General features: G+C 40.4%; 1 protein-coding gene and 1 long non-coding RNA gene across 2 annotated transcripts in view; one reads left to right on the top strand and one right to left on the bottom strand.

The window, feature by feature from the left end:
- Positions 1-1190: 1190 nt before the first annotated feature.
- CDKN2B (cyclin dependent kinase inhibitor 2B) lies at positions 1191-5765 on the bottom strand. Its single transcript, XM_015084562.3, has 2 exons — positions 5286-5765; positions 1191-3046 (listed from the first exon to the last, which is right to left on the bottom strand). Exons 1-2 carry the CDS (start codon positions 5439-5441, stop codon positions 2786-2788), a joined length of 417 nt encoding a protein of 138 aa, XP_014940048.2. The 5' UTR covers positions 5442-5765; the 3' UTR covers positions 1191-2785.
- LOC106986393 (uncharacterized) overlaps positions 5422-17053 on the top strand; it is a 161527-nt gene continuing 149895 nt past the window's right edge. The window contains exons 1-2 of the long non-coding RNA XR_008291165.1: positions 5422-5561; positions 16506-16537. This is a non-coding gene — a long non-coding RNA (uncharacterized LOC106986393). The remainder of the gene's footprint in view (positions 5562-16505; positions 16538-17053) is intronic.

Below are 17053 nucleotides of genomic sequence, written 5' to 3'. Positions count from 1 at the left end.
ATACTGGGACCCTGGTCTTCTATTTTCCAGTCAGGCCCTAACTTCTCTTTCCTTCATCTTCTCCTGCTTCCCTGGCATTATAAATAGAACAGGAAAAGATCATGGAAAGTTTTGTGAAAAACTGTTCTTGCTCCAACTAATTTTTAAAATTAAAATTTTAGGGGTGCCTGGGTAGCTCAGTTGGTTAAGCACCTGATTTTCGGCTCAGTTCATGATCTCACAGTTTGTGAGTTCCAGCCCTGCGTTAGGCTCTGTGCTGACAGCTCAGAGCCTGGAGCCTGCTCCGGATTCTGTGTCTCCCTCTCTCTTTGTCCCTCCCCAGCTTGCACTCTGTCTCCCTCTCTCAACAATAAACATTGAACAAATTTTAAACAAAATTTTTATTTTCTTACATACGTTCTGTCATCTATGATCTCCATGTCCATATCTATTTGTAGCTTAGTAATTGGACACTGTGAAATTATACCAAGCCAAAAATTATTCAGGTTTTCACAAAAGAACTCAATAGGTTGTTAGTAATGAAAACTTAGTAAGTACTGTATGTCAGAATTTGGTTATGATTAGCTGCTGACATATACATGAAAGCAGATCTCTTGTATTTTTAAGATATTTATTTAATTACTTACTTAAGTAGTCTTTGCATTTAAGTAATCCCTACAGTGTGGGGCTCGAATTCAGGACCTCTAGATTAAGTCACATGCTTTACCAGCTGAGCCAGCTGGGAGCCCCAGACCTTTTGTATTTTAGATGACACTGACTTTTGCATTTTCTTCAGAAGGCAGTCCATAGAAGTGCTTCTTTTGATGATTTCTGTTCTTTTTCAGATCACTAATTCTACTTTTCTTTTGGTAGAGTGGCAATGTCTTGAACATTGGAAAAATTATACCCTATTATAAAAATAATCAATATTTCTCTGTCTTGTTCTCATCTGGGAAATGGTACCTATCTCTCAGGTTTAAGTATTAAATTCACAAATGTATTTTAAAGCATGTCTGGCCTAAGGTATGTGTCGATAAGTGCTTACATACTATTTCCAGTAAGAAATGCTCTGATTCTCAACTACCTTTCCCCAGTAATATATTCATCTGAGGCATAAAGAATTGATGGGGAAGTAAAGATTTTTTAGTCAGTTCAAAGAAACCCCTTCCTTTGGTCTCCCAAGTTAGTATTTTTTTTCCTTTTTTTCTCTCATACACACACACCATGTATAAATCTTTTCCTAGTATGGGTAGCAGGGTTTTTTTTTTTTTTTTAATGAATTGTTGTTGGTATCATTTATCAATAATCATTACAAAGAGTGAGGGAAATGACCGTCTTTGAGTCTTTAACATTTCTCAGGAGTTAGTGGTAAATCCATGATCATACATTTTTAAAACAAATTAGCCAGACCTTGGAGTCCAATCTATTGCTTTTTTTTTCTTTATTAAAGTATTGAAGGATCAGTTGTTCCAATGCTGTAATGAATCAAGCAGCACTGGAAATTAAATCCCAAAAGCAGTGCCCCTTTAGTTTGTTCAGCGGACATTAAGACATTCCGTGAGCCATCATCATACATTTTCAACAGTTTGATACCCAGTTTACTCTTTCAGCAGCCCTCTGGGAAATACCCCGTGATAATTTACTGGGTGGGTGCATCGGTTTTCTAAAAGACATTTGGAATATTTCATAGTTTGACCCCCGAGACACTCTAGTAAAGGAACCGGTCAGAAAACTTCAAGAAATAAATAGGTTATGGATAAATGGGTCTAGGCTTTGGCAGCGTGCCAAGGTTTCATTTAAAAGCTGCAGTTCTTCACTTCTTTACCACGGAGTTACTTTCTTCCTTAAAGCCTCCCCGGTAAGTTAAGAACACCCCGAAAGTTAAAAACATCTCCAAATCTTTTCCGACTTCCGGGGGGGGGGGTGTATCCCGTCGTACACAGATGAAGCAAATGGTTAATGGACGCGGTTGCCCTCCCTGCAATCCACCACTTCATCCGGATCGCTGACTTCTGGAACTCCCAAAGAGTCTTCCCTCCTCTGAGGAACACACGGCAGGCTACAGCCCTCTTCTGAGAGCCGTTCTGAGTCATCTTGGCTCAGGGATTTTCGAACCTGTGGGAAAATTCACGGTGCTCTCGCGTCCTCCGGTCCCTGGCGGTGGAGCTCGGCGCATGTCTGCGGGGCTTCCGGGAAGCAGCGCTTCGCAGGTGAGTGCTTTGCAGCGCAACACACAGCGTGGAAAGCCTTGGGCACCTGGTGGCGCCCAGGTCTGCGGTCCTCCTCGTGTCCTCCGTCTCCTCGGCCTTCCGGTTTCCCCTCCAGCCTCCGGGGGCCCAACGCCTTACAGTAGGGGCTTCCGGGGCGCTCCCTTAAGGTCAGAGGGGCGAACGGATCACCCGCCCCCCCACTCACATGCCAGTGGCCGCCGCCTGCCCCTCTTGCCACCAGCGTCTTTCCTGTGAAGTTTCGCAGGCACCTCGGGTCATTAGAGACTCTACAGGCCACTTTTTTGCCAGAAAAGCCTGAAAAGTCAACAACACCGGGGGGCTTCACGGTCAGCTCCTAAATCTCTGGGAAGTCCGCTTGCTTCACGGTGAGCGTGAGGACCGGATCCAGAGAAAAAGAAAAAGGAAAAAAAAATTTTATTCACGGTCTGCTTCTCCTCCCCCACGGTGAGTCAAGGCTCCTGGAAGGCTTTCAGGCTTTGCGCCGCTCCATGTTCGTAGCCTTCCTTGAACTAAGTTGGGCGTGGGGCACAGGGGAGAAAAGAAATGTCCTGGTGGGCGGCTGGCTGGACCGGCCATCAATCTCCCGCGGCTGCGCGCAGGTACCGGGCGACATCGCGGTGGCCCCGCTCCTCAGCCAGGTCCACGGGCAGGCGGCCCCAGGCATCGCGCACATCCAGCCGCGCCCCGGCTCGGTGCAGCACCACCAGCGTGTCCAGGAACCCCTCCCGGGCGGCGTCGTGCACAGGTCGGGTGAGGGTGGCGGGATCCGCGCAGTTGGGGTCCGCGCCATGGAGCAGCAGCAGCTCGGCCACGCGGGCGCTGCCCATCATCATGACCTGTCGGAGAGAGCAGAGTGGTCAGGGCGGCAGCGGGAGCAGCGACACGCAGGCCTGGCCACCAGAGGTAGAACCATTTCAGAGAAATACCTATTCATGAAGTTTCTCACTAACGCAAAGGGGCTAGGAGCCTCGAGACCGTCTGGTTACGCTTCATTGGCTGATGCACTCACCGCCCCCCACCCCCCCCCCCCCCCCGTCCCGTTTTACACTTTACTCAGCCCTGCTTGAGTTCCATTTCATTCTCCAAACAAGGGGAGACAAGAAAGAGCTGATAATAAAGCACTAATCCTCGTTGTGCAGAAAAAGAAAAAATCTCGATTTTCGTTGGAACATGGGAATCTAGTTTGTTAAATGATTTATGGGCAGAGTTAAGTTTAAAAGCCTTTAAAGTCTTAAATTATTTCCCTTGATGTCTTTCCTACCTCAGCCATAATCCACCTCTACAAATATTTATTAGGCAGTCAGCTGATATTTTTAAGAGTTAGAGTCATGCTTTAGAGGAGAAATAGGTTGTTTAGTTCTCATAGTAATCCCCTGTCAGAGTTTTTACTTTTCACTGGCCTGCATGTCTGTTGTCATAAACTGAATATGGTCTGATAATTTGGGTCAAATTGGAGATGGAGGGGAAAAAGAAAATAAGATGATGAAAACAAGTTTTTTTTTTTAACAAATGATTTGCCAGTTTTAATATTTTTAAGTTGATGTTACAGGTAAGGGATGAAGTTTAAAGGGTAATATATTTAATGTAACATAAGCATGTAAAATAAACACTGTATTTACATTGTACAGGATTTTATAATGTAATAGGATTTTATAATGTTAGATGGTAAATAATTTGCTATATAAAAAAGAGCTTGGATGTTAGTCAAATCAGAGCAATGCATAACTTAGAAAAAAGATGTTTTAGAGCAGTAATCCTGTAGCAGCCATTTGTGTATATGTACATTATGCAAGCATTTACTTTCTTGTAATTAACAATAAAAGTTTTTGATAATTAAATATCCAAAACGGAGTTACTTGTTCTTGCCAGTTCATGTATTTTAAAATGTACCATGTAACTGAAAGCATACTACTTTTTTGTTTCATGCATATTAGAAGCATCCATTTCCTCCCTTAAAAACCATATGTTATCATTATCACTATTAATGTAAGGTATTTCATACATAGAAGGAAAAAAGTGTTTTTTGTTATCTCAGAAAATGGTGAATTAAAACTATAATTAAAATCTTTTTACAATTGTTAATATTATTTGAAGTCTAAGAACTACTTTACAAGATTTTTGCTGCTTCTTAGAACACTTTTCCAAGAATGCAAAAGGAATGGACACGTATTTCCTTTAAAAATCTATACAGTTAACAAGACTCCTTAATAATAGTTTGGTTCTAGAATGTGACATTGAGATGAATACTAATTGTGACTATTATAGTCAACCATAAAGCACAAGATATTGGATTTTAAAGGAATGAAAAAATACATATGTACTCATTAAAGCGAGATTAATAAACATATTGAACAAAAGAACTTTATCAATGAAGAGGCTAATTATTCATGTAGAACCTCTGACATTTAAAAAGGACCTAACAGTTGCTATAAGCATGCTTTTGTAATCCAATCATTGTGTATGATAATTAAGCAAAAATCCATAAAAGCATTTTTTTATGTAATATTCAAGAGTCACGTCTAACATAAAAGGAATTAAATACTGTGATCGAGGAATCCTGGCTCATCTCTTTGTATTCAGTTTGGCTCTATGAGGAAAAAATACAAAGAATTTTATATCACAACCTAGAAGTTCACGGTGAATTTTTTCATGTAATGTGATTCTGCATGATTTCTCAAATTTAATCCGGACTGTGTAACTTGTAATTTAATTATCATTGAAAGTTGATAGATATTTGTTTAAAGACAGACAAGACAAAAGTTTTTCTCCCCAAATAACCTCTCCTTTTCTTCCCAATTGAATCTATCCGTTGTATCTGTGATCATGAGACGGAAGAGAGACTATTGACATTTTTTCCACCACTAAAAAGAAAACCAAACTGAAGTAATGTTTTTTTTCCAATCCCGTTCTTTAGGATCTTGGGGCGGGAGAACCTGTTTTACACCTAGGCTCCACACCTCCAGGAAGAGAGAAAAAGGGACGTCGGTGAAGATCTCGGTCCCAGTCGCGTCCCACGGAGGCCGCTCCCCTGCACTCCTGCGCCCCCTGCCGGCGAGGCCCCAGGGCCCCAGCTACCTGGATTGGGCGCCTCCCGAAGCGGTTGACTCCGTTGGGATCCGCACCGGCTTCCAAGAGCTGCTGCACAGTGTCCACTTGCCCCCGCGCGGAGGCGTTGGCCAGGCCCGCGCCGTCGCCGCCACCACGGAGCATGCCCTTGTCCTCCTCGCGCATTTCGCAGTCCACAGACGCAGACTGGCCCGGATAATCCACCACTGGCTGTGAGCTTCGCCACACTCCTCCCTTCTTCCCCACCTCGCCCTGGCGCGCTCACCCCTACGTGGGAGAGCTCAGGTTAGCTTCAGCTCTCTTTCACCGTCCTCCTGTGGCTTAGGCGGCCCGTGCAATGGCCGAGCCACTCGTGGCTAAACCGGGCTTTTCCCAGCTCGCTCCCGGGAAAAAGCGCCTCGCTTGGTCGCAATGGTCCGGCTAGCTAGAGAGCCTGCAAGGGAATGAGTCCGTTTCCAGCTGGGCGGCCGGACAGGGTATTCCCCACCCCCTTAGGCTCCGCCCCCTGTCCGTCTGGCCGGGCCGGGCAAGTCCCCACTTTGCAGGCTGCGAGGCCCGGCCCTCGGATGACGTTACAGCCGACGAAGTAGGGGCGGGGCGCGGGAGGAGGGCGGTGTTGGGAAGCCAGCCCAGACTCTGCTGGGACGCATGCGCCAGACACGAAGCGCGCAGAGCCTGTTGTCCTGCTCGCCGAGTGTCCTGCAAGGCCTTAACTAAGGTTTGGAAAAGTTGAATCCATGCACTCAGCTCCTAATCCCCTTCCTCCAGCAGGCGGAGCAGAGGATTTCTATTCCTCAGTCCCGTGCCAGCTGCTTTCACTTTGGGGACGTTAGTCGCTCCTTGTATAATTGAATGGCTGGCTGAGAGAAAGGCATTTAAAGTAACTCTGTCTCTCCCAAGATTTCTGAAAGTGACAGCTTTGCACCTGTCATGCAGGTTAAATTCACCCCCAGGCAGTACTTGAACTTCACTAGCTTTTCATCTTGCATCAACCTTAGCAATTTTCTTTTGGGTGTGTCTTCCTATTTGAATCAGTCAAAAAATCAGTTACAGTGAAAAATCCTGAGAATCCTGTTTTGAATGTGATTTTTATTCTTTTCATCTTTGAATAATAGATACACACACAGCTCTAAAAAACAAACCTAGTTTGAGATTGACAATGGCAAACTGGTGCACGTGAGACATTTAAAAAATATAAATATATATTTTAAGAATCTGAAATTCCAGTTTCATGATATTTGAACAGTATTATTTTTGTTTGCACGCTTACCTATTTAAACCCACTTCGCAAGTATTTGATTTTTATTTATCCTGAGTAATAAAGGAAATTTATGCAGTAATAATGAAACATAATAAAACAGGGGTGTGGTGCTGGGCCTGTCGTTAAACAGGCTGAACCTGTCATTAAATCCTCTTCTGAAGATTTAAAGGCCAGTTGCTTTTCTTTTCTTCCCAATCTTCCTAGGTGAGTTTGAATTAACACATGCATTGCTCTGAAGATTTAAGAAATTACAGCTGATGTTTGATTGAAATAGGAAGAGAACCACAAGTTATGTATCTGTTGTGTGAAAGTTTTGGTGAGGAACCACATTACATTCTCTTAACATGGAACAGTTCTCATTTACAAGATCATTTATTGGTTCATAGTGCAGAGGAAGGCAGTTTTTAAGGGAAGGCAATTGCTTGCTTACTCACAAATGAGTTTGTTTCACATGTTTCTTCTAGCATTCCTTAGCTTGGACTCCCTTCCCCCCAGTCCGTTGTAGACTAAAGAAGAGCTCTTTAAAGTTAGGGGAGCCCATGGAAGTGGTGGTTAGGGATGGAGATCTACTGATTGAGACAGAGTCGAAATCCACCTGGATAGGGAAGGGAAGGAAGGCAGCATTAATAACCATTTTTTCTCTCTCTTATCTAACCTCCATCTCTTAGTTTTCTTTCTTAATTTTCCTATCTTTTCCTCTTATTTGAACCTCCACACTTACCGGAAAAAGAAAATTCCTTTTATTTGTTGATGGTGGCTCCATTCCTTGGCCTGGCCAGAGGAATAGAAGTCTATTTCTGGATGAAAAGAATAGATGAGCTTTTTTTTCTCCAGTCTTTGGGGCCAGTCCCCACCCACAGTGTACTGGGGATTGCAGATATGTAGGTAGAATGGGAGAGGGAAGAGGAAATATGGACAGTGGGAAGTCAGAGTTTTTTGTTAGTCACTCTGAGGGGCTGAGTCATCAGACTCATATAGGTGGATGCAGTAGCAAATGTCTTTATCAGAATATCTTCATCATAGTATCTTCATCAGAATAGCCTGGCTACCCTGAAATTTAGTGCACAGCGAAAGGTAACAAGGCAGGTTGCTTTTAAAGGAGTGTTGTTCAGATATTTCTTCTAATGGGCCCAGTAATTAAATTAGTTCAACGAAATTTAGCTCCAGGATGTCCTATATTCTAGGAGTCCACAACTGAGTAAGATATGGGTGCTAGATTTTAAGAAAGTCTCCCTGGTGGCACTCAAAACTAATAGAGAGTTTCAATTTAACGTGATAACTTTACTGTGGATGTACCTATAGGATATTTTGGGAGTAAGAAGGGGGGAACTTGACTCAAGATGGAGATGCAGGGGATTTCCTAGAGGCGTTGCCAGATGAAGAGCCTTTAGAGAATGCATCATTAATTGTTTCTTGTGTTCTAGCTTTGAGCTTTGGGTTTCTCTGAAACTCAACAAAAAGGGTAGAAAAAGATAGCATGAACCAATTTTTGAGCCACCTTCTTAAGTGGTAAGCATGGCCAAAGTGTCTGAAAAATAAAAACTATTTGGAGTTGATAAAGAGATTGGAGAAAATTGTTTTTAGTTGTAGGGGACATAGATAAAGAGTGGCAAGATAGGGAAAAAGCCAGTTAGCGGAATGAGTAAGAATCTTCAGCGAGGCAGCTAATGTGAGAGATTCACCACGTAAGTTGACAGGAAAAGAATTTGGGCGGGGGAAATGTTGCCAGCGTTACATACGATTGCTAGCACCACGGACAGCGCTTTCCTAGTAAGCGTGTGTGGGTGGTCCTACCCCACTCCAGACTGAGAATCGCTGAGAAAGCTTCACACATGATCTTTCAAACCCTTTTTCTCTCCTGAAATTCAAAGAAAGCCACATGGAAACTCAATGAGCTTCTTTACGAAACATCTTTACAATGAACTGCTCGATCTGGTTTCCAAATACTACTGGATTATCTAATATTCTCTATGTAAAGAACATTAAATATCCTCTATATTTAAAAGAAGAGAGATCACACCTCAATGTCTACCCTGTTCCAAGTGCTTTACAAGAATTATTTCATTTAACTCTTGTAACACCCCTATGCAAAATGCATTAGTTTCTCAATTTTACAGACAAGACCAAAGATTCAGAGAAAGTAACTTGCATACTAGCTAAGCATTTTTGGAGGTAGGGTCTGACCTGTGTGGCTTCAGTGCCTCTATCCATAACACTACATAGTGTTTTTAGCAGCTGTCATGGTAGGCTTAACTGGGGAAAAAATGCAATTAACTGGATTATAATTATTTTCCAGTCTATATTGTGTTTTCCAGATGGCTCACCTCACAGCACACCCTTAATAGACTTCAAAGATGACATTTCACACGTAATACAATAGCACATTTGTCTTGGACAATAGGGTGAGATAATGAAACATTTTACCTCTCCCTGAAACCTAGCTCTCTCTAGGATGAAACACAACCTATTGTTAATGCTTTAAACACATTTAAGAGATGAAGTGGATGGGAACATAGTGGGCAGCTGAAACTTAGAATTGTCACAGCTATGCCATTTAATAGGGTGGATAGTTTATAAGTGAGAAAAGAGAGGAAGTAAATGGTAAACTGACATAGAATTTCGGAGGTAAATAGAAGGGAATGAATAAACAGAATCAGTTTCAAAATAATAAATAATGCAAATGTCTAGTGACAATGTTTATATTCTAGTTGGTGAAACTGTATATGAACTCACTGTGAAGGTGTGAATAGAATCGGTTGAATGACCAAGAGAGATAATGACATAACTTTGCATATGGTTGGATCCATGGTTTCTAAGTGGAGAGAGAGGGAATTCAAAATCATTTTGGGGACTTTTTCAAACTATATATGACCCACCTCCCATCAGGAGGCTTGATTCTCTCCATTTCATCAGTTGAGATGTATGTTTCAGAATTCATAGGGTATCTCTTTCTATATTCCCATATATATTTCTTAACTTTTATTGAACAGTGGATATTTTAGCATCTGTATGAATTTTCCAAGGCTGCCATAGAAAAGTACCACAGACTAGTTGGCTTAAACAATAGAAATTTATTTTGGTTTTGGTTTCTCACAGTTTTGGTTTCTCCTGAGGCCTGTCTCCTTGCCTTGCAGGTGGTCACATTCCTGCTGCCTTTTCACATAGGCATCCTGTGTGCATGTAAGCTCCTGGTAATCTCTTGTGTATCCAAATTCCCTCTTCTTATAAAGACACCAGTCGGATTGGATTAGAACCTACCCCAAAAGTCTCATTTTAACTTAATCACTTCTTTAAATGCCCTATCTTCCAGTATAGTCACAGTCTGAGATAGTGGGGGTTAAAGATTTAACATGTGAATTTTGGAGAGACACAATTCAGTCAATAATGGAATCTTTCCCAGTTTTTACACATATCATTTTTGCTAATAATTTATTTATTTGAATAAGGATGAAAATAATATCAACACATTGAAATTTGTTGATATTGATACCAGTCTCTTTTATCTCTGTTTATTTTTTATTTATTTCTTAATTATTTTATTTTTTAAAATGTTTATTTATTTATTTTGAGAGGGGGGTGGGAAGGGCAGAGAGAGAGAGAGAGAGAGAGAGAGAGAGAGAGAGAGAGAATCCCAAGCAGGCTCTGTGCTGTCAGTGCAGACCCTGATGCAGGGCTTGATCTCATGATCTCTTGAATAGTGACATCATGACCTGAGGTGAAATTAAGGGTTGGATGCTTAACTGACTGAGCCACCCAGGAACCCCAAGATTTTATTTTTAAATAATCTCTACACCCAACATGGGGTCAAACTCACAACCCAGAGATCAAAAGTCTCATGCTCTAACTGACTGACTGAGCCAGTCGGGCACCCCAACTTGTGTCTCTTTTAATCTGTAGATTCTCTTCTTTATTCCTTTTATTCTTTTCAATTTATTTGTTGCAGGAATTGGATTGCTAGTTCTGTAGTTTTCTGTAGTCTGAACTTTGCAGAATGCTTCTTCATGGTGGCATTTAACATTTTTCTCGGTCACCTGTATTTTTTGTAATTTATTATTTAGCTCTAGAGTCTGGATGTGATTCAGGTTTGATATTTTGGCAAAAATACTTTATAAGTATTATAAACTTCTACCAAAAGGCATATAATCTGCTTCTTTGTCTATGATTATAGCAGCTCTTGAGAATTATTTCTATAATATATTATTTCCTTAGGGCTTGCAAAATGGTGGCATTCTAATTCAACCATCCCTTCTTCATTTACTAGCTGAAAAATTTCTGTAAAGAGAAAGCTTTCTTTGTTATCTACCTGTTTGCCCTCAGGTACATATACAAAAGACAGGCTGAGTACTTTATTTTCAAATTTACTTATAAGTTTTAAAAATAATGATTTGAGCTTCAGCATCTTACAAAGGTGACTGATGATTTTTGAATTATTGTAAACTTGTGGATTTGAACTTAATTGATGTATTTTAATGCACTATAACTATCATTCCCGTTGTGTTGATTATTCCATTCATCGGCTAGCCACTCAGCAAATATTTTTTGAACACCTGTTATGTGCCAGGCATTCTTCTAGACCCTTAAGATACATCAGTGACAAAACAGTAAAAGACACCTGTCTTCATGGCTCTTACATTGTAGCATGGGTGGCCATTTCTGTTGTAAAGTTAATCACATTATAGACATATCACTTAAAAGAGTGCTTCATATTTTTATACTACATCATCAAACATACAAGGTCTGGCTTATAAGAAATCAATACCCATATTACATTGAGACTTCTAAAATAATTTTTGTTATGTGAATGAATCAATGATAAAACCATTTCCTTAACAATCATAAACTGATTGCAAAGTGATTGTTCATCTCAGAGAAACCTTTGCAGAGTTAAAATAAAAGTTTCAAGAACTAGGCTTTGGTACTAAAATAAGGCACATTACATTTAGATTTTTAATTTTGCCATTCCCATACTAAATGCATACTCATAATTCAATGCTGAAAAACTAGATATGGTTATAAACCAAGGCATAGTTGAAATGAAAGTTTAGAAAGATTATCATAAGCCAAAATTTAGTATCATTATGATGGCGGCTTTAGGATTTTAGTGTTGACACCCTAGTCTCAAGTTGTATTTAATGTGGTTACAAACCTAGGCAGTGTTGAAATGAAAGTTTCAAAACAAATTAAAGAGTTAGGAAAAACATAATCAATATAAATGCATTGTAATGTTAATATTCCATGATTCAAATGAGCAAAAAGTTGCTTTTTGTTACAACATGGATAGTAGATACTCTGAGTATAGAAAGTAATATTTCCTATATGGGACCATTTCACTCTCTGCAATTCTATTGAATCATACTTACTGCTTAGTGAGCTATAACCCTAGCAATCAGTTTTCTCAAAATAGATTTTTTAAGTCTATTTTTCTAGATCTAAAGATGTAAAGCTCAAAGCTCTTCTTGAAAGAGAATTAAACATTTCAGTTACCCTCATCACCTGGAATACATGGTTTCAGCCAAAACTTACATGTCACTTGGAAAAAAGCAAAAGTGAGGTATTGTCTTCTTTTGAGGAGAGACTGTGCAGTTAAACAGCTCACTGGGTGTTTAGAGTCCATGCACTTCTTCTTTGTGTATAGCATTGTCCTTGGCTGGGAGGTCATACCGGAAGTGGTGAGTGACACATCTCTGCCTGGGAAGGAGCTCTTCCTTATCTTTTTGTTTGCTCCTCTGCCCCTGGGAATGAGTGGGGTGAGAGTTTGGGCCAGTAGGTAGTTGGTTCTCTTATTCTGTTTAGTGTGTGTTTAGTGTCTGGGTGTTTGGCACAAGGTGACTCATTCTCTGACCTTGTTTTGAATGCTCTGGTGTGGACGTATTTTCCCATGCTCCAGAAAAAAATTTTGCAATGCACAAATGTTAAAGTGTAAGAAGTAGAAAAGGGTGAAGTATGGGCATAGTGAGAAGTTCAGTCCTTTTAAACTTTACTGGTGGAGTAACATTAACATGGGCTTTGGAGTTAGGTAAAACTGAGTTTAAATTCTAGCTCTGTTAACTTTCCAGCTGAGTGATTTTGGCCAAGTTATTTAACCTCTTTAGGCTTCAGTTTCCTTATTTATAAGCTATAACACAACCTTCCTCATAGGAGAAGTATTAATTGGAAATATATATATATATATATATATATATATATATACACACACACACATTATATATATACAATGTATATATATACAATGTATATATATAGATGTTAGCATACAGTAAGCTCCTAATAAACTCGAATTATTATTAATACATTGCTAGGAAAGAAAATGCATCAGGGAACAAATGATATAAATGTTTTATTAATAACATGGGAAGGATTCTTTGTAGGCAAAGCACTTGGGATTGGATTTTCATGTGGTCATCTCTTTCACCATTGTATTTAGGGTTACTCTGCTGGCAGTAAAGAATGTATCTAGTTTCCTTCTTAAACCAGAATCATGGAGCATTAGTCAATGCACAAGATTGGATGCATTTGTGGAGCATTTTACATTTTATGCAGTTATTTGTATATCACCTTCATAATGTTTGCCCCATTCTTAGACCATCTATCATTATTTTGTTAATAGTTTTCTTCAAATTGACTCACCTTTTTCCCAACTTTATTGAAGTCCCATTTAAACAACATTAGCTATAAAATCATGGATTTGCTGTGTGAGCTATATTTTTCTAATGCACTCGAAAAACAAATACCTTAAAAAAGTTCCACCTCCAGTCCGTATACCACCTATAGTCACGGGAAGTACCTCTTGCCCTACGTTACTGTGTTTTGGAAAACACTCACACACAGGATATTTCTTGGTCCTCGTAATCATTATGCGAGATGAGCAGAGAAAACGTAATTGTGCCCATTTCAAAGATGAACAAGTCAGAAAATCAGATTCATGGATAAAATCTTATAGCCAGTATATTTCCGGAACTGGGCCTGGTACTCGTGTTTTCTCCTCCTCAACCTACTGCTTCTGTACTACCAACTCTTCCAAGGAATGCAAATTTAGAATCAAAATAAACTTTTATCCTTTTAGACCTGACTGTTTTGGAGTTTTGTGGTAATCTGAATAGAGATAAGACAGAAAAAAATTCGTAAACAAAGGAGAGGGGAGTAGATTGCCAAGTTGTGGCAGGCAGCCTCTAAGATAGCCCCTGATTATCTTCCCTTCTAGCATTCGTGTCTTGTGTAATCCCCTCCACTTGTGAAATTGCTCTCTAACTAATATAATATGGCAACTTAGAGGGGTGTCACTTCCTTGCTTAGTTTGCAAAAGATTGTGACTTCTGTCTTGCTAGAAGTCTCTGTCTCTGTCTCTGTCTCTCTCTCTCTCTCTCACTGATTTTGATAAAGTGAGCTGCCACAGGAGGGAGGCTCTCCTGCCCTAGGAGAGAAGACCCAAGGACAGCAGGGAACTGAAGCCCTCAGTTCAACATCCCTCAAGGAAATGAATCGTGCCGACAATCCCATGTGTTAGTTGGGAAGCAGATCCTTCCATAAGTGAGCCTTTGGATGAGATCCAGCCTTGATGGACACCTTGCCTGCAGTCTTGTGGGAGATTGTGAAGCAGAAGACCCAGTTAAGTCATCTCCAGAGCCCTGACCACAGGCGTTTTAAGCTACTCATTTTTGGGGAGTGGGTTAATCTGTTATTCAGCAGTATATAACACGAGTCTTCAGGACTCATTTCCAGAAGTGATTCAGTGGAAGTGGAACCAAGTTATCACTGCTGTGCATGGACCCCAAGTGTTTGCAGTTCTGATGAACTGTGATATCTAACACTGGAGACACTTTTTCTTTCTCTCATTTTTCTATTCTTTCTTCCCTTCTCTCTTTCCCTTCATTCCTCCTACTCTTTCACACTTCAAAAATTTTTAAATGTTTATTTATTTATTTTGGGAGAGAGAGAGAGAGGAGAGAGAGAGAGAGGGATAGAGAGCGAGTAGGGGAGGAACAGAGGGAGAAAGGGAGAGAGAGGATCCTCAGCAAGCTCTGCACTGTCAGTGCAGAGCCTGACGCGGAGCTCGAACCCATGAACTGTGAGATCATGACTTGAGCTGAAACCAAGAGTCACATGCTTAACCCACTGAGCTACCCAGGCACCCCTTTCATACTTTTAATTAACAGAGGAGTTGGAAACTTAAAGTCAGTAGCAACACAAAATAAAAGTCCTGCATCTGCAAAATGTTATCATTTATATCTTTCCACGATGCTCTGTGCCAAGCTCCATATGTAGGCTACCTAGTGCGTATGTAGGAGTTACCTAACGAAGGTTTGGCTGTTGGTTTTATTGAATCCCCATGGAGTTGATTCAGTGCTATTCATTCCATTTCTACTTGTGGCAATGTCTTGATTCTTTTATAGGCTTTGTATACTCATGTTCTCTGTCTTTTCCTTTGGAGGCAATTTATAGCACTGATCTACCAGTACCTCTCACTGACTTTGATGTGAAGATGGTTTTTCCTGCAGGTACCTACAGAATTAAAAACATAGAGCATAAAGAAATAACGTTCATGCTTTACACTGTCTTACTGATACTCTCCAGTTTTTCCATCCACCACACGACCTGAAAAGATTTTCACTCTTGGGCAGTCTTTGCTTCTATTTCACATGCACAAATAGCTAAAGAGAATTAGGCAAGGACCATTGCAGGTAAGGTTATCTGTATGAAACCTTGAAAATAATCTGAAACTAGCCTTGATAAATGGGGGAGGGGTGGGGCATGTGAAGGGATAGAGTAGGTGGTGGGGAGGTATACATGGACAAATTTGAATCACAAATTTCTTACTATATGCCAGCAACATTTAATAATAACACTCCTAAATACACACACACACACACACACACACACACACACACACACACACATAAATGAGTCACACTATGAAAACTTTTAACAAGTGCTGGCAAGTCAGATGGCAGACTCACCCCGAAACCTGTCTCTCCAATAAAAACCTCATAATTAAAAACAGGGCTGTCCATAAATCATAACATAGTAACAATTATGTGCAAGTGGTACAGGACTTGATTAGAAAATTAACATTTAGCTTTCTCAGGTGAAAATTCTGAATTTCCCTCAGAGTGAAAATACCTCTATAGTATATGGCCAGCAGGTTATCATCTATACCTGAGCCGTGAGGTGCTTTTTTGTCCAACTAATACCTACTGACCGTGAGGTGCCTTTTTGTCCAGTTAATACCTACTGACCGTGGTCCAATAAAAGACTGAGGTGATGCAGTTTTACTTGTCGTTTGAGAACAATACTAGCATTTGCCATGTATTGAGAAAGTGCCTACAATGTGCTCGATACTTTGTCAGGCACTGGCTGTCCCATTTTCTCTTCTTTACACTCAGCAACAATGAACCGTATTTTACGTCTATAAAACTGAGGCTTAAACTGGTTTACTGACTTTCCTAAGTTTATATAAGTAGTAAGTGACCAAAACAGGATTTGAACCTGAATTGGCTTGATTCACCTTTCCATTAAAGGTGTGGCCTTGATAAAGGACTTGAACTCAATGTATATATGGAACCAGATGAATAAGCTACAGTTGTGGCCTTAAACTGGATCCTGTTGAATGTATGGTAGAATGGATAAGAAGCCTCTTCTCTGTTGCTACCTCTTTAACCTGCAAGAAATCAGTCACTCAGCTTTGCCGGGTTCTTGTTTTTTGTTGCTTTTGTTGCTGTTTGGTTTTAGTTGATAAACTAAATCATCTCAATTAGTTACTATCTGATGTGTCTTCCATGTTAAAATTATATTATTCATCCACTCAGGTTTATATCAATCTGACAAACCTAAACTAAGTAAACCCTGATATTTGTCATGTTTCCTTCAAATGTCCCTTGTGGCATGTGAGCAGGGTCTGAAAATGAAATAGAAGTTCCATGAAGCTATAACAACACTTTTTCATTGTGTTCTTCTCTCTCCTTTTCTTTTAGGTACGTAGTTGGATGGGATGTCCTGTGAGAAGGTGAGCTGAGGAGAAGCTGGAGGCAGGACTGGGAGGACATGAATGAATTAGTCAGTGAAATTTAGATTCTTGTTTTCCAATACTCTTTCCCTAATGGAGTTTTTAGGGAGTGGAAGAAAGCTGTATGCAGACGCAGAATGTCTTGGGGTAGCTGTTCACAAAGAAATTAATAATTAATTGCAGTGAACACCTGCTTCTTAGAATTTCATAATTCTCAGGAAATATTTTTTATTGTCAACATTTTAAAAATTCTTTTTCAAAAAAATTTTTTTTATGTTTATTTATTTTTGAGACAGAGAGATAGACAGAGTGCGATCAGGGGAGGGGCAGAGAGAGAGGGAGACACAGATCTGAAGCAGGCTGCAGGCTCTGAGCTGTCAGCACAGAGGCCACTGTGGGGCCCGAACTCACAAACAGTGAGATCATGACCTGAGCTGAAGTTGGACCCTTAACCGACTGAGCCACCCAGGCGCCTCAACATTTAAAAAATTCTTAATGGCACACCGAAGAGCAGAG

This window comes from Acinonyx jubatus, chromosome D4, assembly GCF_027475565.1.
Source record: "Acinonyx jubatus isolate Ajub_Pintada_27869175 chromosome D4, VMU_Ajub_asm_v1.0, whole genome shotgun sequence".
In the NCBI taxonomy this organism is placed as follows: domain Eukaryota; kingdom Metazoa; phylum Chordata; class Mammalia; order Carnivora; family Felidae; genus Acinonyx; species Acinonyx jubatus.
The sequence above is the reverse complement of the archived record's forward strand: the minus strand, read 5'-3'. Positions and strand labels throughout refer to the sequence as shown.